Source organism: Bombyx mandarina, chromosome 22 (assembly GCF_030267445.1).
Source record: "Bombyx mandarina strain Sakado chromosome 22, ASM3026744v2".
Taxonomy (NCBI): Eukaryota; Metazoa; Arthropoda; class Insecta; order Lepidoptera; family Bombycidae; genus Bombyx; species Bombyx mandarina.
The window spans coordinates 6,784,944-6,807,127 of NC_143228.1; the positions used below are offsets into that span (position 1 = coordinate 6,784,944).

The following is a 22,184-nucleotide window of genomic DNA, read 5'->3' on the forward strand; positions in this document are numbered from 1 at the left end:
GCTCGGGCGGTTGTTAGCAAATCCCACCCCTCTTGGCTGAGCCTTTGCTCGCCCACCTGTCGTGGTGAAACTGGAAAGGCCTTCGGGCCACCAGTAAACTTTCAATCATAAAAAAAAAAAAAAAAAAACCTTCGCCGACCTTGAGACGATGTCTAATTTGACACGACTATAATTTCATCTGTAACGCACGATCTCTTCTTATGTAGTACCTATACCAAACTATAACCCAATAATATAACCGTATAACTAAACAAAAACTGGAACTGTTATGCGGAAGTATTAATGCAATAAACCTAATTGCATGTTGTGATGAATAAATAGATAACTGAATAAATTCTGCTCGTGTGCTAGATGTAGGAGACAAAGTTACGAAAATCCAGCTTCGATCTTCATTATTTACGGTTTTAATTACAGCAATATGCCGTAACTAATCGATTTCTATGCAATTTCAATTGGAATAAAACATGACATGATGCGTAGGTACCTATCTACTTTACTTATTTGTATTTTGGTGCCACTACAAAGCTTTGTATCTATTGTGATGGTTGTATCTTTTGAGTTGTAGATGCATTGGAAATTTCTTTAATAGAAAAATATTAAATATAAGGTGGTAAAATGTAGGTAAATTAGTTTTGATTTCCGGGCTCACCAGGATGGGTGGGCGTAGACACAGTCTTGTTTACAACTAACAACAGGACCAATCGTGTAAAAGTAGAATTTTGAAGATAAATTAACTGTTCGAACGCCTTAGGAATAACAACCAGTGCATCTCCCACAAGATCGGAATCGCGACCCTCTAAGATCCGCCAAAAAACTCAGTGGGCCGATACTATGAACTGTCATTAAGCTCTTCGAAGATCAAGGTGACATGTGCTTGGTTTACTGTTAGGGTTCGAACTATGATTAATTAGTCAAACGGCAATTAGCGGCGGCCTTGTTAAGGACGTTATCATGTCGCTAAATAATGCTCACTTCATGTATTTACAAATAGATTAATGACCTGAAACGTTACGAAGATCTATATTTCCTACCTCCGCATTCCAACGGCTACTCTAGAAAATAGAAATTGCAAAATTTGGAGAGTCTATTTGACGGGACATATTACTCCGCTTGCAGATACCGATTGGAAAATTCAGAAACAAATAAAAACAAACATTAAATTTTACTTTCACTTTTTATTTACAATATATTAATATTCTCCTTTTTTTTAAATTTTGTTTTTGTTGTTCAGGCACTAAATAAACATCCACTCCATTTATAGGTATGCTCAATTATAGGTATGCACCTAATCGAAAAGTCAGTGACCTCACTTTTTAAGGACTATATTATTACTAGTGATGAGGTAAATACATAAAACATATTGAATCTAAAATACTCTTCTTTACGCCTTTGGCGATCAGAGATCATAACAGCAAATCGATAATCTCATTATAATATGGCTAACCTAACCTAATCAAGAGCGAAACCTTTTCATCTAAAATTGCACACACAGCACGATACACAAACACGACGATCCTTTTGATATTCCACCAAAGCTCTTATGAAGCTAAAACTACGCACTGCTCAAAAATTAACTAAGCAGTTAGTTACTAAACACATAATCCATTATTCGAAAAATATAGGTTTTTTTTTTTTAAATTATCACACTAGATATATTATTATGATATAATCTAAAGTGACGGTTAAAAAGTGAGGTCAATGAACTTTCGTGATGAATTCAGTAAATCGATTCAAAATTATTGCTGATTTAGTATATATAGCTCCGTATTTCTGAACTCATAATACTGTAATTAATTGAACGACGTTGCCCTATTTATTATGAGCCACTCAGTACTTTATCGTTTAGTTAATTAAAAAACACTCACACAAATTTGTACTTTTCGTTACAATTAAAAAAAAAAAAGGATAAATAATTCGTATCGGTTCGCCAATGTAAATATTTTTTGCGATTTCTGCAAGGTGTAGCTCGATTTTAATAAATAATCGAACAATACGATGCCCGTAAATTTGCATATCAAAATAACGTCATTTATTATCCGACTTTAGTACTGAGCGGTCGGTCGGCATTATGCAAAACATTCAAAATGCAGTCGAACAAACAATAATACTTAATAAATTTTAGGTATATATTCAGATATGTATTCGCAAATTAATTCACGCATCGATTTAATATGTAACTAATATGAATTAACGTGATCCTCAATGTTCGGCAAGTGACAAACTAAGTCCTATGTAAGTATAAAAATATTTATATCTCTTTATTGCCACTGTAATTTGAGATCTACTCAATTACGCTAAAAAACGCTCTAATCTTATACAAACGCGCCAACAATAGTTTAAAACAGGTACTACTTTACAAATGTATATGTCAATTGTAACTAACGCACTATATTAAGGGTGCAACAAAATCTCTATACATATAAAAAAGACTTATAAAAAAAAAGTACATTAACAAACAAAACGACATTCAGAAATGAATACTAGTGGTATGTATGTATATACTAAATCATATGATATACCGAGATACCAAATAATGTTTTACAAACAAATTCAAACTAATACCATTAAGTATTCATACCGTAGATGAACTCATCATTAAGTTAAAATAGATTCTGTAATGTAAGTTCACAGATAAACGACACGGGGTGCAAACATACGTCGTAAATACTATGAAATCGAATGTTTAAACAATAAACAGCAGAAAAAGTTGGCAACGCTAACAATCCGGAATATATTTTAACAAAAGCAACACTGAACATAAACTTGCTGTATTTCTAAAGTCGAAAACAGTTTTGTTTACGTAAACAAATATTCTATTCAATTAAAGTTTTACGACTTAATTACTAGAACACAGTTCTTCCAAGCAGCATATTTATCATATGTCGAAAGGATTTAACAGATTTTACATATTTTCAGTAATATCAACAAATTTATTTTACATAACAATATTGTTTTAATATTTCTTTAGCACATTTCTAAAGTATCGTTACGTTATTTCTCGACACGTAAAAGCCATTTTCAATTACTCATTACATTTACTTAAAGGAGAAACCCCATTTTGGGCCTAAGCGTTACACGAATGGGATATGTACCAAAAAATTCGTCTATTTTGCTTGATTAACCTATTAAAATCTTAGCTTCATTGACAATGGCCAAGTGTAGAAAATAAGTTGAATTAAATTTTTTGTTTTAAACAATCTTTGTAAACATCTGCAACACTTATTTCAATATACGTAACTAGCTCCACAAACGTGCGGATTAGAATTAGAACATCCATAAAATAGGATCGATTTAGTGGAAATCAAGTGTAAAAAATAATTAATACTCTTTTGCTTTAGGATAAATGACTGTTTTTATAGGTATTTTAATCAATGTAAATAGAGTATGGCCATCGAATCGTGACACAACTACTTAAAATGGCGGCAATTCAAAATATCTACAACTGACAACATTAAATATAGCATGAAAGGGTAGTTTTGCATTTTTATATTAATGTGACTATGCCATAGAAAAACACAAATATATCAAATCGTGTTATGTTATCTTTAATGTTGCCAACTGAAGATATTTTGGATTTTGCCGTAAAGCAGTAATGCGTTTCAGTTTGAAGGGCGGGGCAGCCGTTGTAACTATACTGAGACCTTAGAACTTATATCTCAAGGTGGGTGGCGCATTTACGTCGTAGATGTCTATGAGCTCCAGTAACCACTTAACATCAGGTGGGCTGTGAGCTCGTCGATGGGTATCTAAGCAATAAAAAATAAAAATAAAAAAGGCATGAACTAAAATGAAATGAAATGTGATGAGATAATATGGGAGCACGTAATGATTTATATTTTATATAAAAAAGCTATCATATAAATATAGTTTTTCATATAAAAAAGTTTTCATTAAAATTAAAATAAGACTGACCTAAAGGTCTTAGTTACCAGGTCATAAAATCCCTTAAAAAAATCATTTCGTGCGCAGCGCGTTTCGCATTACGTTGTTTTTAATTTTTGGCTTTCGTTCGTTTTCGTAAACAACCTAACGCGCGATTTCTCGTAACAGGTTCCATTTTTATTTTAAAGCAACCTGTTGCTGCAACAGGTTTCGTAAAAAATTACTCATCTTTAGTAGGAAATAGCCTCAAAAATATCGTTTTTATTAAAATATCTCGAACAATAAACATAACCTAAAATGTAAACATTGTCTGATTTTACCAATTTGGCCATTGCTGGGAGACCTGAAAATTGGGCTCATGAAACCTTCTTAGGTATTGTAACTTATGCCCAAATTCTAGCACTGTAACGCCAGGCCCAAGTTTGTATGGATTTCGGGTTTGTCCTTTTATTGTTCTAATACATAATCTGCAAATGAAAAATGCAGTTACGGTGGGATAAATACAGAGTATTATAATTATATATAAATTTTAACAATTCAACGTAACGAGACGAAACGAGATGTACTATTTTAGAATCAGGCACTTTTTTTCTTCAGTTGGCAGTACATTTATATTCGATTATTTTCATAGACGTCTTGGAGGTTTGAGTTTTGGTGATTTGGATCATGTGTCAAGTAAATAAGTCGTAAAGTGATCGTAAATAATCGGGTTGGATCTTGAGCGTTTGTTGTCATTGGTGCGTGGGTAATTTTTATAGCTGTTTGGTTATATGAAGACGAACACGATATCGGGACGATTCATTCTTGTTTGCATCGATTTACATTTTTGGACAGGACGTGTTATAATCGCATCGACAGATCAGACAATATTTTTAATATATTTTAGAGAAAACAACATATCAGCTCTTTGTTTAGGTTTTTTTTTAAATTAAACAATAGCTTCTTTTTTAAATAATAATTAGTAAATTATTAAATAATAATTAGTATGTATGTAAGATCTCAATTACTATTTACAAAAGCTAAAGTTGGAACATCCTTAATGTGTGTTTATCAGAATAATTAGAAAGTTTGACCTCATTAAAAAAACAGTTACGGGCAGTTCTTCAAATCGCGTCCGCGTTTCCATGGACAACTGCGCCAACAACGAACCGTATCCACTTTGACAAGGAAACTGCCTTCTGTCGCGAACCGCGCATCTGTCTTGCTCGCACCCGCCAAGCAACCATGCTTATTCAAAGTAGCTTATTCAAGGTAGCTTCACGATTAATTCTACGGGCGGTAACAAGCATACAAACAATTGACTACAACATTTTTACTGCTCTTGTATAGTCCAGATTCCATATTATACACGAGTGGTTACCGGAGCCCATAGACATCTACAACGTAAATGCCGCCACCCTCCTGGAGTTCTAAGGTCTCAAGGATTGTTACAACGGCTGCCCCACCCTTCAAACCGAAACACATTACTGCTGTAGAAATAGACAGGGTGGCGGTACCTACCCGTGCGAACTCAAGATGTCCTACCATCAATAAAAAATAATCCAGATTCCGTACTATACATGAGACCTTGTATGGAAATATTACACCGTTACTAATTTTTTTTCTGAGCCGGTGCTGTTATTTTTTTTTTTTTTTTGTAACCCATCCCCAATATTATTTCGCCGAACGTTCAAGATCCGAGCCGGTGCTGTTATTATTATGATTATTCTTTTTTTCTAACCGATCCCCGATATTAATTCGCCGAACGCTCAAGATCCGAGCCGGTGCTTTATATTTTTTTTTTTTTTTGTAACCGATCCCCGATATTATTTCGCCGGACGCTCAAGATCCGAGCCGGTGCTGTTATTATTATTATTCTTTTTTGTAACCGATCCTTGATATTATTTCGCCGAACGCTCAAGATCCGAGCCGGTGCTTTATATTTTTTTTTTTTTTGTAACCGATCCCCGATATTATTTCGCCGGACGCTCAAGATCCGAGCCGGTGCTGTTATTATTATTATTATTTTTTTGTAACCGATCCTTGATATTATTTCGCCGAACGCTCAAGATCCGAGCCGGTGCTTTATATTTTTTTTTTTTTTGTAACCGATCCCCGATATTATTTCGCCGGACGCTCAAGATCCGAGCCGGTGCTGTTATTATTATTATTCTTTTTTGTAACCGATCCTTGATATTATTTCGCCGGACGCTCAAGATCTGAGCCGGTGCCGCGGTGCTGTTATTATTATTATTATTTTTTGCAACCGATCCCCGATATTATTTCGCCGGACGCTCAAGATCCGATCCGGTGCTTTTATGGAGGCAGTTTATCTGCTGCGTCACGCGTCCATCACGTGAGCCGGCACGAGGGCAGCCGGCCGCACGACGAGTGCCATCGCCTCTTGTGCTGCCCCGATCCTCCGTCAGACAGTTCCGCAGTCGACATCGTCCGGGAGCCGCCGTCACCCAGCCCTGGAAACGATTAAACAAACGATTAAAAAATTAACGAATCAATCTCAACTCTTTTTTTTCTACCTACTCTCTAGTAACCTCGAGGGGTTATTCTAGATTAACCGAGATGGTAGGTGAGCTCACGGGGCTCAAGCATATTTTTTTTATTGCTTATGATGGGTGGACGAGCTCACAGCCCACATGGTGTTAAGTAAAACGTAAATGCGCCATCCACCTTGAGATATAAGTTCTAAGATCTCAGTATAGTTACAACGGCTGCCCCACCCTTCAAACCGAAACGCATTAGTGTTTCACGGCAGAAATAAGCAGGGCGGTGGTACCTATCTGCGCGGACTCACAAGACGTCCTACCACCAGTAAAGTACAAATTATTCGCTCAATCGAAGAAACTACACACTTTATTTGATTTAGCGATTTAAATTTGAGTCACTAAGAAGTATTTGATACTATGGAAGAAAACAAAATTGGCTCTTACTGCTAGATATATACATACTCTTTTTTTTTCGTACCTTATCTGATAGCCTTGAGAGGGTATGTCAGCGTAACTCTAACGTGTAGGTGAGCTCTCGGCGCTCAAACCTGGAGGCGTTGCTAACACTGGCCCTAGCAAGAGCAGTGCTTCGCAGAATCTATCACCGGATCGAAAACGCGACCCACTGAGAAGATCCGACGAGAAACTCAGTGGACTGTGTCTATGGGTTAATTTACTCGTCGAGCCCTTCGTCGGGAGAGACGGGTTCGACGAGGACGGTGACCGGTAATCTCACAGTGCACTTTTGTATGTATAGACATTATCTTTTTTTTTATTGATCTCACGGCGAACTTGTTTTTTCTATGGGACAGTTTTTCGAATACATGCGTTTAAGACGTTTTTTTATTATAACGCAATCAGTGGTAGGAGATCGCCTAGTATATCGCGAATTCGTCGTTTGTATTCGAGAAACTATGTACATATTCAGCATAATATAAAAGAAGTTTTTATTAAAGCGATTTTTTTCAGTAGCGGGCTCTTTGTTAATAAACTCTATTTGGATTTAATAACACGATTAAACAAGATATTAGTGTTTATTTACTTGTCTTGGGATGTTTCTGACACTTCTACGATATGCAAGCATTACAGTTTTTTTTCATAAATGTTATTTTATTATTATTTGTTATTGTAATTTTTCGGGCGATTGTAGTATATCACTCTTCATGCAACGAACCTAACTGAGAGAACAAACGCGTGCTCGGACTGTTCCAGAAACGCGCGACCCATCGCTCTCTGCAATATCAACAATTTCATTTTTCAAAAAATATTATGTTAGTTTTTGTAATATTTTAATCATAATAATGTATGCTTAAACAACTGTACATTATTACGAAACAAAGATATAAAAATACTGTTAGAGACTAATTGAATATGCAATTTCGAAAAGGGCACATCTCTGAAAAAGTAAAATGTTCAGGAAATGAAAAAAAACTGTTTATTTTCTAAAGCAGTGTAAAATTTAAAATATTAACTTTTGAGATATATTTTAGTGTTAATTGGCAATTGAAAATTACTGGAATTATTATAAAATGGGTGTAGGTACATCTATATGAAAAAATGTATTTGACAAAATATACGACATGTGCCTTTTTCGAAATTGCATAATATTCAATTAAAGGAGTGACCGGCTGTGGCGCCAGTATCTCAAATGAAGCGGAGACTCGACGCTACATACATTGATTAGGTAGGGTAGATAAGTTTATCTTCACTTAATTTAGAAATTGGGGGAGATGGAGGACCTTAGGCCTCCTCGTCTCCCTCTTTTTCTCTGGAGGCGCCGGGGTCCGGACATAGCCCGGTCCGTAAATAGATTCTCCAGCGTTAAAAAAAAAAGGTAGATAAGTTCATGGTCGCCTACTTTGTCTCATCAGATTTATTGTTATTACATTTATTTGTGCATCGTGTTATACATTGCCATATTAGTAATTTTGTAAATATATTGTTACAATTCTCTCATTTTAGAAGAGAATCTTAAATTTTATTAAAATTATAAATTATATAAATTAATTGATATTTTAATCCTGAGCAACGATATTAGTTAATCACGCATTAATATCTTGAACTAGCAATTTGATTATTTTTTTCTGGGAAATTTCCTGTAGTTTGGATCTTCAAATCTATGAAAATCAGCGCGCTATCAATTCTTCTGTTTATAGAATAAGAGTAATTTAATCGTGAACAAATACAGCGCAAACATGCGTGAATAAAGTGAATGATTAAAACGAAGGATTTGTAAATTATAATACACATAAACCTTCCTGGTCAAACAAAATCTATTATTTACATTTCGATAATGGGCGTTACACACGGTAAAGAGTTTCACCAAGATTTTTGTGACGATAGCATAAAATAAAATTAAGTTCATTGTAAGGCCTAAATTATTAGACGCCTGCGTGCTTAGTGCGAGTTTTTTAAAAGCACACTGATGTACCTACTCGTGTTGAACGATTTACGAATTTTTTTCAATGAAATACGTACTTAATCCAATGTTCACAAATGACTTACACAATGAAGGAAGGATAAATCAAATCCGCAACAAATATTATTTGTGTTATTAGTGATAATAGGGCGTATTGTGAACCGACATGAGCAAGTACCATAACTACCTACCTACTACTGCCACAAAGCAGAGATCCGATTCAATTTAAAGCGTGCGAGAGCCTAATTAGAGAATCATGTTTCAAAGTGTGTCTCCGGTAACTACTTAATATATCAATAATAATAAAAATATACATAATAAAAATAATGAAAAAGGATCACAAATAACTGTATTTAGTAGCTCACAGTTTATCCGGTAATTGACTCACGATCCTAAGCTACATTCACTTATGAGATGTACAGTTTGGGAGGTTTAACGACACATTGGACACTTTGCCAAAAAGCGAGATGATTAGCGGTAGGCAGCGGCTTGGCTCTGCCCCTGGCATTGCTGAAGTCCATGGGCGTCGGTAACCACTCGGGTGGGCCGTATGTTCGTCTGCCTACAAGGGCAATAAAAAAAAGTGAGATGACAATTTAGAAAAGCTGCTGGTAACAGGCAAGGTTTGCGGAAAAAGGCCCAAAGGCAGAAGCCCAATGCACTGGTCGGACCAGATACACTCTACTTTCAATACTTCAGTTCATGTTGCCATAAGCTCGGCCAAGGATAGGAAGGGCTGGCGCAGGATAATCCAGGAGAAAGTTATTAAAGGAGCCTGCGACCATCAGCATTTAGGATTATCGACGCAAGGAGGAGGAACGACAAAAGGAAGAGTTTATACCGAGCGGTTCAAATTGCTTGGTAGACAGGCCTTTCTTTTCCTATACTTTTTCTTTTACTATACTTGAGACCTTAGAACTTGTATCTCAAGGTGGATGGCGCATTTACGTTGTGGATGTCTATGGGCTCCAGTAACCACTTAACATCAGGTGGGCTGTGAGCTCGTCCACCAATATAAGCAATAAAAAAAAAAACCTAAGCTGATAGCCTTGAGAGGCTATTTCAGCGTAACCTTAACTAGTAGGTGAGCTCACGGGGCTCAAAGCTGACGACGTTGCTAACACGAACCCTAGCAAGAGCCGTACTTCGCAGAATCTACCAACGGTTCGGGTCGCGACCCACTGAGAAGATCCGGCGAGAAACTCAGTGGGCTGTGTCTGAGGGTGTAGACAGGCCGTTCGAATGTTGTTCTTCGGAACTATAATTAATATGAAGTCTTATTTTGAAAATATCGTTAGGGAGATTCAGGAATCTATCAAATATCTTGTGTTGTACGATAGCTACCGCCATAACAATAAGAGAAGTCTAATAAATAACACTTCTATGAATTTTATTTTGTTCGTGATTATTGATGGTTCTGTATCGTATTTAAAAATTTGCCATTTACGCAAAATTACGTAATTGATTTCAATCGCTGAGTTCATAAAAAACAATACATGTATTTTAGTCACGTCCTAATATTATCACATTTCAGATATTATGTAATAACGATATATCGGTATTTTGTGAAACAGTGAAACTGCTATGGCTTCCGTAAACATTTCGTGGCGTAGACTTTACACAGTCAAAGGAAAGTGCCAACAAATTGACATTATTAACGACTTTTTTTTTACTTTTGCGGCAATTATCATTATTTAGTAAGACAATCCGTTGAATACATTTAGTTAAATAAACCGGGGTTTATGATTTCCATTGTTGAATTGAAATAGGATTAAAAATGGCGGCATTGAAGTTTTTTTTTAATATGTCAACTCGACAAATTCGTTTTACTAGTGGTCCGTCCCGCGGTAGTCGAAATTCGACTTTAATTAATTGAAATTATAAGTTTGAACATTATTATGGTTCTATTATCAAAAAAATATATTTCTATAATCACAAATTTTGCGAAGACTACACTATAGAAAAATGATATTAAAAATAAACAATATTAATCTGTTCGCAATTCGACCATTTGCTACAATTTTTAAGCGGATTTTTTGGCGGGATAGCCAGGAGTGAAGTTGTGTGATTTATTTTATTTTGTCTATTTAGTGTTTCTTCAGGTTTAAATGTGTAATTACGGTGGTTTGTTAACTGTTTAATCTCTGTGAAAGTGCACAAATGTGGGAAAATGAAACAAAGCCGCTAGACGTAACTTCTCGGGATCCTCCAAAAAGTCCACTGAAAAAATATCAGTAAATGACCACCATTTTACTGAGATTATATTTCATCCCATATCATCTCATCTCATTTAATTTCATCCGAGTTAATTATTGTCTCAAATTAATCATCTTTATTTCATTTCACTCCATATTATCATTTTTCATAAAAATAAGAATAAAAATTCAAATAAGACATGACTTAAAGGTCTTAGTTACCCATAGTCAAAAAATTCCTTAAAAAAATACTTTAAGCAATAACAGAAAGGACAATGCCCAAAGTGGGCCAACTTCATGACAAAACTATTTGTACTTGAAAAACTATGCCTTATTTTTTCATGTTGTTTAGTTTATGTATCAACATTTCTTTCACCCTGGCATTGTTTTACAAAAAAATAAATTACTTATTTGATAACATCCCAAAACTGAGTGCCATAGTTTTTAAATTCGCCAATAGACAAAGGGAAAATTAGCCCATACAGCCTTATAGTAAACTTATATGCTGACAAACGAAAGAGTTGTCTGTGACTTGAACAACAAATTTAAAAAATTGCTAATGGTTATAATTCACAGATTTTTTAGTTTATTGTTGTTCAATTCAATATTTATGTATTGTAATAATAATTATTACTTAAAACCATGAATTATTTAATATTTTTAGATATTAATGATTCCATTAGTAAAAATCTCAATGGCCTACCATTACTCTATTCTTATTATATATGATCAGAGAGTTTTGGCAGCAACCCGAGTGAAGCGTCACTTGAAGTTATATTTTATGTTTTTTTAATAACTTATTGTGATGTATAATATACAAATTGGGTGTTGTTTTGTGTATTAAATGTCAATAATCGTTGTTCACGATTATTGAGGCACTGGAATAAAACTGTGGCTAACATAGCAGTGACTGTTTTTTTTTTCAAGATAAAAGGTTGCGGAAATTCACTCTCACTCAATGTGCTATTCATCAAGTTGACGTCAAAACTCCCAAAAAGCAATAAAAAGAAATACACCGGATTTTTATTAACATAAAAAATATATAAAAAATATAACTATGACAGACTAGGCTGTATAGGCTACGCTCTTTGCCTGCTTGTTGGCGAATTTAAAAACAACAACAACAATATCGTTGCCGGCTTCCGGATTTCATTTCATTTTATTATTATTATGAGGATATAATAATAATAAAATGTACATAAGGGCTTATTTCTAGCAACATTAACCACAATTAACTTATTTAATACTGTAAATAATGATGAGAGCGATTATTGATTTCGAAGAAAACAATTAACAACTTAATTTTAGTTGCAGAAAAAAACAGATTTCTCTTAAACCTGGGTGAGAATATAAAAATAGTTTTCTGAATATGAAACGATATTTCTTTGTCTATCAAATTAAGTTAAAATCATCATCACCCGACAACTTTTTTTAGGGGCCCAAACGCCCATAGAAAATGGGCATTGTCCTTTGACAACAAACACAGAGTTTATATATGTGTGTGTGTTAAATACATGGTAGTGTGTGTAATGTTTTTTTTTTTTATTTAATGTATTTTTGGGCATAATTAAAAAAAATATTAGCATTCTGCACTCCTTCTCTATTTTCTCTATAAGTGTTGGAAATTTCATACCCCTTCCGCACAATTTTCGTAAAAAGTTTTGCTTAAGTATTAATTTACAGATTAGTGTAAACCAACCTTGTCGCAGGTCCCTTTCGGTGAAGTATTCCTGCGCCGAAGCGTAATGCCTCTCGACGAGATACGGTATTACAGTCGAAGTGTGAAGCTCGTCGGAACGTCGAGATCTCGGATTCACTAGTTTCTCGCCCGGTTCGAAGGGCGGTGTCGCCTGCACCCATCTGAGGAATTTATGTCAAAATGTTTTTTTTAACACGTTGACCAGGCCATGTAGGTCACCGGTACCCTACGCGGCGCACTGAGGTACCTAATTATATCGATTTTGTGTTACTAAGTTATTTTGTTTGTTATTATATATTTTAGTCTTTTAAGTCTCTTAGAAATAAATTTATTCTCAGTATCTTCACTTTCGTCTTTCTCAGCGTCTATTAGAGATTTCCGGCGCCTTAGTAAGATAATCGAAGAGATAAATCGATATAATTACTTCAGTGCGGTCAACGTGTTAAATCATAAAATTTCTTATCATCATTATTAACGGGAGTCGTTTCGCTTCAAGTTTTACGTGATGTGCTGTCATAATTTGAATTTGATCAAGATTTACGTGATGTATTTCAATGATTCTTTTCTATGAGGTACATATTATTATGAACTGATTTCTGAAATAAATGATTTTATAATTTTAATTTAATTTCATAAACAGATTTTTTTTCTGTAACAGACAACAAAAAACGTTCTTCACAGAAATTCTTTGTATATTTACATTGTATAGCGTCAAGAACACAAACACACAGTTTATTGTTACAATTTTATTGTTACATACTATCCAATTCCGACGGTTTTTAATTGTAACCGTAACATCGAACGTGAAGGACACCCAATCGAAGACAATCTTTTGTTTAGTGCGAGTTTTTTAACGTTCTCGATAGCGTAAAAGTTAGCTCATATTTGTATGGAATGGGATCGTTTGCATACGTTTGCCGTTAGGGGCGCTGTTTCAACTGCATACAAAATTGGGATACCTTTTACGCTATAGAGAACATTAATAAACTCGCACTAAGCACACAGATCTAATGCATTACTTCTATAGCTTTTTATCTTCTTTGGTTTTCGCGAGTCGAATACATAATTAAGACTACATTTACGATCTTAATATAGTGTTTACCATATTTTACATTTGACATAAGTACATAATATATAAACAGTATTCAAATGTCCACGAATAACACCTTAATAGTCCGTGATCACGTAAACTGTAAAGTAACCAAAACATCGGAAATAATAAAAAGAAAATATAGGAAACGCGAAATTGATACGTAAGATTTTGATAAGGGATAAATACTCGTATATTGAGTTGTAACATTTCAGTTAGACCGTATTCGGTATTAATTAACATCGGTCACGCTTCGATTTCTTCACACATTTATTGAAACGATTCACGCGCAAAAAAGAGATATTTCTAGTGGTTGTAGGACTTCTTGTGAGTCCGCACGGGTTAGGTAACAAATACCACCCAGCCTATTTCGGCCGTGAAGCACTAATGCGTTTTGTTTTGAAGCCGTTATACTGTAGAAACTTAGAACTCATGTGTTAAGGTGAATGGCGGCATTTACGTTGTAGAAAAAAAAAAAAACAAAGACATGCCAACTTTTGTGTAATGCGAACCAACTGTACAAAGTTCCGACTCATTTATATATAAATGACGCTCAAACGGATGTAGCACAAACAAAAAAACAACACGCTCATTAATTTTTTAACATTACAAGATTGTACGCGTGTATACAAAGCAATAATCAAATGCTTAACCAAACAAAATTGTTAAACTTTGTTATTCTAATGTCCAAACACATTTTCTTCTCGAAACGATTCAAGTCGATCGCAATGTGATCCACGAACAAACATTAATTTACGAATTTCAAGTACCTATCGTCGTGCATTAAAATGTGTGTTCGGTTTGTTAACGTAGAATAATATTTACATTACGGAATATCCTTGAAATTATGTCATCATTTGCAGCGTGTTCAATGTAAATTATTATTATTCCTACCGTTTTATTGCAGTAAATGAAATCATAGCAGCGTTTTGTTGCGTTAGGAATTCACACACATTTCTGTTCTTTACACTAAATTTACGTTACGAGTTTGTTGATGAGGGGAGTTTTTACATAACGAACATAATTTAGAACCGAATAAAAGTCGCTTCGCGTACGATTTTAAATAAATATTACATATTATTATGTATAACCAATAAAATAAACCTTTTATTGGACCGATGCGAGTCATTTGCGTGATTGCAAATATTTCAATATTTTCATTTCATGTTTATTAATTATACATTAAGAGGGACATTATATTTTGTAAGACTTCGAAAACGCAAATCGTAACAAATAACATAGTGAAGCATTAATTGTAACGATTTTAATAAAAAATCTCGATTAATTATGTCCACCGAAGAATCCTTTTTTTCTTGGTTACATCACTACCCCATTGATGGCGATCTGCAAACAGCTGCAGCTACAGGTTGCAGAGAATGAAATTTTCGAATATAGAGCCGAAATTTTCTGATTCTGATTAATTGTGGGACTCGTCAGACCCACAGACATAATACGAAATACTGGACGAGATAGGGAATTTAACCGATTTTATTTCAAAAACATATCATTCATATCCGATTACACAGACTACACTAGAAATACAAATACAAGAATATCTTGTTATTTCGTATTTATAAACAGAATCTAAAACATACATATTTCAAGCATGTGGTCTGTGTAAATTGATTGAAAAGTCAAATAGGATACGTTTGCTTCCATATTAACTAACATAAAACAGACAAAAAACTGTCACTATGGTGAAAAAAGATATATCATTCATATTATGATGCAATAAATGACGTAATGTGAACACGTCATGGAATTGAACCAGACTTGGTAATTAAGAAAAATAGTAGATGTTACATAACAAAAACTACAGTGGATGATACGTACGCGTGTCTCCTAATCTCGTGGACGGTGGGCCTTAGTGTAGGGTCTCGGTTGAGCATGTGCACGAGCAGAGCGCTGAGAGCGGGGCCCACGCTCGCGGGCGGGGGCGCGGGGGGACCCCGGCTTATCGCCTCCAGCAATCGGTACACGTTGTCACCCTCGAACGGATACCTCCCTGTTGTCATGTTGTACCTATACAATTTAATATCGCACATCTAGTACACTCTATCAACTAAAGACCGACACTTTGATTTTTTCGTTCGAATCGAAAATAAGTTTATCATATATTTTTTTACTAACGGTCAAACGGGTAGGCAAGAGGTAGAACCCTCACGGTATACCTTATGACCAAGCACAAGCAGGTACCACCACGTGGAGGTAGAGTCCTCACGATATACTGGTTGTAAGGCCTTATGACAAAGCACGAGCAGGTACCACCACGTGAAGCGGTAATGCATTCCAGTTTGAAGGGTGGCCCCACCTGCCCTGGTAAAACTGGAATAGCCTCCGAGCCACCAGTAATCCCTCATACATAAAAAAGAAGAGTGGAGATAGTCGTTTTTATTATAGAAATGATACTTAGAAGTCATATCACAAGGTGAGTTGTGAAATGTTCACTGTCTGTGTCCACTGAATGCCCGGTGGCCATTAACTCACTCAACAACAAACAAATATAAAACAAAAAACAAGTTAGCACACAAAGCAGTCAGGCAATCCGATTTGAATATGGTAAAGCTGTTTTTGCGAGTCTATTGAGTAAATCTCTTACATATCAACCCTATAGCACACCTTATTAATGAAAATTAGGGATTCCATCACAATATTAATAATAATAAAAACTGATAGAGCATCATAATGACATTATTAGTTCAAATAGGTATAATTATTTATTTTAGATTTGGCAAATATTTACATTAGTTTCAATTAATTAATACCAGTATTTAATTGTATTTAAATAGATTCAGGTCAGTTCCCACATGAAATGTAAATTTTCCTTTATTATTAGTCATACTATGTTTTATGTGAGTCATGTATGTACTGCAAGTTGAGGAAATCAATTTGTAGGTATAATAGTTGATATATATTGCATGAAGAGATTCCACTATTTAGTGTAGAATAGTTATTCTGAATGCTTAGTTATTCTGAATCCTTATTGACAGACAGGATAACCATTATTCAATACATTAAAAGCTTTGACCTGTGAGGCATGAAGTAAAATCACAATCTTTATGTTACAAATACAATACAGGATATAATACCACCAGATAACACATCATGAAACTTGTTCATCAACATTTGTAAGGGACTTATTTTACATAGTAACATTGATATTTGACCCAGGATCAAAACCATAACATAACCACAGGACTTAAAACTATTTCATATCAATTTTTTAAGGGTATTTGCCACTAAGGATATAAGTCAACTTACAATGTAACTCCACTGCTCCATATATCAACTTTAGTTCCAGAAAATTGTTCAGCACCATTGGCTATCTCTGGAGGCTGGAATGCAGGTGAGCCCTGTCCTGTGTAACATATATCCTCCTGTGAAAACATGTCTAATGCCTGAAAGAATATATTTTTTATATATAATTATCAGGTAAAACTTTAAGATTAATTTAGTTTTAAATAACATTAAGAGAAACTTTTATACTAATTCTGTACTGTCAGAATTGTGATTTAGAATTTTCAACTAGTCTAATTGATTCTTGTAGATTGTCTATGAGATTTATAATTTCCTACATTGTTTACAAACCATATTATTGTATACACTAACAATTCAAATTGAATAATATAAATTTTCTTTAAAATGAAACACATTTAAATATAATTTAAATCAATATTTATGCATAATGGAATAGTCGTCGTGGTCTAAAGGATAATATGCTTAAAATCCCGCCAGCAAGTACCAATTTTTCTAATGAAGTACGTACTTAACTAATATTCACGATTGACTTCCACATTGAAGGAATAGCATCATGTATAAAAATAAAATCCGCAAAATTAAAATTTGCGTGATTACTGGTGCTAGGACCTCTTGTGAGTCCGCATGGGTATGTACCACCGCCCTGCCTATTTCTGCCGTGAAGTAGTAATGTGTTTCAGTTTGAAGGGTGGGGCAGCCATTATAACTATACTGAAACCTTAGAACTTATATCTTAAGGTAGGTAGCGGCATTTACGTTGTAGATGTATATGAGCTCCGATAACCACTTAAAACCAGGTGGGCCGTGAGCTCGTCCACTCACCTCAACAATAAAAAAAAAAAAAAATTATCGACACTGTGACAAAGTTTTATTTATTTATTATATTGATTGGTGAACAAGCTCTCAGTCCGCCATATGTAAAGTGGTCCATTGAGAATATAGACATCACGACACGGATACTACAATCCACTTCAAAGTGGTAGCTCCAATTTTCAAAATCCCCAAATTTTCTTTTCTTATTATCTTTTAAGCATCAAAAACCAATGACGAAAATGGCTCAATCAATAATAACTGTATTAAGGAAACATAAACCTTAAAAAACTCAGTATATATTGTTAACAGTAGTATTCAGTAAACGTGAATATTAAAGGCTGGTCTTAGTTATATTTGTTATTGTAGAGGTCCTTGACCAACAACAATTAAAGATGTTTTACATTTTATTATTTACACTTTATTGTTCACAACCTAGACTAGTGTAGGTCAAACACTTTATAGTTATTTCAATGTCTGTTTATTTTAACATTCTTGTGAATAATAATCATATGTATGTCCTCGTTCATAATTTGCAATCCTTGTATTGATGGTCACAGCTATCACCTACTGAGAACCTTTATGATATTTCCCTACTATCCCGTAAACTCAGCAATATGTAGTACATTACATACTCATCGGACCAGAGTAATCAAGTAAAACCTTGGAAAATTTTACCAACTTTTAAAGTGTGTTAAGTTTCCTGGCAAATTTATTGGAGAATATGTTGTGTTCGTACGTACATTACAAAGCCTCATAGAAGCTTATTGTATTTCTAACCCATCAGTATAATTAATTGATTGGGCACATCACGAAATTGGGTATGACCAACTTCATTTTCAGTTTTCTGATGTAGTATGATCTTAGGGATATCCCAGCATTAGTTGACAGTTGGCAACCTATTAATGTTGTATTTAATTTGTTAATGTTTAAGCAATTAAGTGTTTGCATTGCCTATCAAAATAAACAAATGTATCAAAATAGTTTCCACACTATGAAGAAATCATTAGTTAGTTAAGTTATCAAGATTGTTGGGCATATAACAAACATACCTCAGCAACACCAAAATCGGTGATTTTGAGAGTTTGATCCAGTGTCAGAAGTAAATTTCCTGGTTTAATATCTTTATGTACAACACCCTGCCCATGCAAGTAATCTAATCCGTCCAGCAGCTGTAGAAAGTAATCATGAGCTTGTCTTTGAGGAAACTTTTTACCGGGACTTGACTCCAGCATGTCCTAAAATATAATCTGTTTATTTAGTTAAACAAGATTAAAATACATAGTGTAGGTACAAAAGGCACACACACACACACACAAACACAATGAAAAATCAATAATTCAAATAAAAAGTTACAATTTAAGTAGCGACCTCATGTCTCAAGTTGTGACATCATTCACAATGTGATGTCAATGAACTCTGGTGACCACTTTGTGACCAGGTGGAGAGTGAGGTGATTCACAAATTAACACAATAAAAAATTTCATTTCCATATTGATTAGGACACTAGGATGATGATGACATGTATTTCAAAACTGCAAAATTTCACAACTTCTTTGGCTTTACATATGATATGAATTTCAGCATATTGTAAAACTAGTAGATACTTATTTGTAATATCAAAAACATTAAAATAACCCTTTTTTTTTTCTTAAACTAAAAATTCTGTAGGTAAACATAGTAGTAGTTCTGAAAATATATAACAAATAAAAATTGCCAAAAAGAATTTTTTGTACTATTATGACAACTATGATAATGGGACTGATATTTGTAGCCATTCCTTTTTGTGTATGACGAATGGATAAATAAATAAAGGACTTTGCTTTGTAAATCATTATAAAATCTACTAATTCGTTAGGTTTATTACTGAACAATTTTTAGTTATTACCTCTTCTTTCTGCTTAGGAAATACTATACACTCTATGCTCCAGTGTTTCAAAGAGAATCATTACAAAAATTGTGAAATGAATTTATATGGTGCATTTTAATTATTGTACTGCTGGCAGGGTATTTTTTATTATTATTCATGCAGATAAGCAGCTGGCTGTTCTAAATTCAAGAAAAGGACATCCATTATACAGTACAATTGAGACCAACCATCTGTTTCAATGTAGGTAGCAGCACTCAAATTGTGACACTTATAGACTATGGATGCCACTCAGTGGTTTGTGGCCTAATCTGCCTATCTACAGTAAAAAAGTTCAATTGTATGTTTATCAAAATTACCTGTAATACTCCAACACAGAATTCCATAACAAGATACATCTTTTGTTTCTCATCATTATAGATAACATCGACTAGTTCTATCACATTTTTATGTCTAAGGATTCTTAGTAATTGTATCTCTCTCTGTACATTTTGTTCACCATTTGGTATTCTTCTTAATTTCCTCTTTTTAAGAATTTTTACGGCTCGCCTACATAAAGATTGCGAGTCTAACATTTCTTTGACTTTTCCGTATGAACCTTCTCCTAAAACATCACCCATGACATACTTTCCAACCATTTTACATTTTTTCTTTCTGCTTCTGTATATAATATCAGCACTATCGACTCTATGAAAGCACAAGTTGGTTTGCTCTAAATTAAGATCTAAATCTTCTATCTGCTCATCATCCAGCCATGTCACAGAATGGAGTTCTGGACTTCCATCCAGCATAAAGTTATCGTCGCTCTCTTGCGCTGCAATGACGTTTGATATCTCATACTCCACATTATCACCGTCTGGAAGACTTTCACTACTACTGATTTTCCTACACATTCTTGGATCCATTATCTATCAAAACAACACATTTGTATTATTTTTTTCTGTAAATCTATGCGTATTGCAAGGCCTTCTGTCATGAGATCATAAACACATAACAAACAAAAATTGCATTTATGAACTATGTACATAACACACGCAATAAAATTTTACTAATTTCAATTTACTTTGAAAATAAATTGCTTCACATTTACACTGGTAAATAAATTTTCTCAGTCAGATTACTCATAGTCAAAACCATAGATTATACACTTAATATATTTGAGAGTCAAAACTGCTCAACCAAACTCAATTTCAAATTTTTAATTTTGTATACAACCATTGGCTTCTCGATGTTTTAGCCTCCGACACATAAGACTACATAAAGTGCTCTAAATTTTTATTTAATAAAATAATCCTCTTTGTAATTTACTAACTGTAAATAAATTTTGTATTAAATTATGTATTATAAATAATTAAGAAGCTTACTGGGATTTGTAAAAATCACAAATATTAGAAAAGAATTTAATTCACTAGACGACGACGCTTCTCGAGTTCTCCGAAAAACATCCACAGAAGTACAAATACACCAATACAATGGGGTCTTATTTAATTTCATCCCACCTCGCAGTGACATCGCAAAAGAAAAATATTGCAAGTACGTGTAATATAATTATCATAATCATAATGAGATGGAGGAATAGCTGGGGACCTGGAGGTACTTCGAGCTTCAGCAGGACAGGTAGGCGAACACGGGCTCAGCCAGGATGGGTGTAATTTGCCACAAGTGCACCTTCACCTACAGCATCAGATAGCGGCTGAAGCTAACTGAATTTTCTAAACAGTACAGTGATCTTCCTTTAATTTATTACGGTGGTGTGTGTTATTTGACCTGAATACAGACCTTCGTAATAAGCTTGATCGTCTTGTTAATAACTGGATTCGATTTATTTTTAATCTTCGTAATTACGATCATTTATCTTTCTATCGTGCTGAGCTCAAACTTCTACCGATTCGCCAGCGTCGTAATTTACGTGCACTGACGACTCTTCATTCCTTACTTGTGTCTCCCGACCTACCTTCCTAACTAATAACCTATTTTCAATATCTTCACTCCAGCCATGAGAACTAATTAAGTTTCTGTTAAACTATTCCTTTGAATATTGTATAAATTATATATTTATATATATCTATTTATGTATATACATATGTATATATTTACATAATATTCACATTTATGTATGGTATGTTTCTATTTTTGTGTCGGTACCTATTTGTAATTTAATTTATATTTCATTGCGCCTACCATTAAATTTTACTCTGCATTACCTTTGGTTGACTGGTAGAGATTGTCTTAGGCGTTATGTACATATTATGAATATTACATGCAGTGTATTAAATAAACAAAAATACCTAAATAAATTAAAACTACTTTTACACGAATACAGACTTCAATCATTCGTGACCGCGAAAACTGTGGAGTAATTATTTATTACCTATAATTATAAAAGTCGAAGCCCAATATTGATGAAATTTTCAGAAAATTTCCAAAGTGGCCTAGCGGGTGGCCTTTTAAATTAAGTGGTATCTAATAAATGAGATTTGA

At 34.2% G+C, this 22,184-nt stretch overlaps 1 protein-coding gene across 2 annotated transcripts; it reads right to left on the bottom strand.

Moving 5' to 3' along the window:
• Positions 1-1,155: 1,155 nt before the first annotated feature.
• On the bottom strand, positions 1,156-20,915 carry Lkb1 (Lkb1/serine/threonine kinase 11). 2 transcript variants are annotated; one of them, XM_089736825.1, is made up of 7 exons: positions 20,063-20,913; positions 18,889-19,074; positions 17,030-17,166; positions 15,602-15,790; positions 12,679-12,839; positions 7,540-7,598; positions 1,156-6,335 (listed from the first exon to the last, which is right to left on the bottom strand). In XM_089736825.1, exons 1-6 carry the CDS (start codon positions 20,606-20,608, stop codon positions 7,540-7,542), a joined length of 1,278 nt encoding a protein of 425 aa, XP_089592951.1. In that variant the 5' UTR covers positions 20,609-20,913; the 3' UTR covers positions 1,156-6,335. The 2 variants fall into 2 exon arrangements, with proteins under 2 accessions (XP_089592951.1, XP_028027515.1); XM_028171714.2 differs by lacking the exon at positions 7,540-7,598 and having other exon boundaries at positions 20,063-20,915.
• Between the last annotated feature and the right edge of the window lie 1,269 nt (positions 20,916-22,184).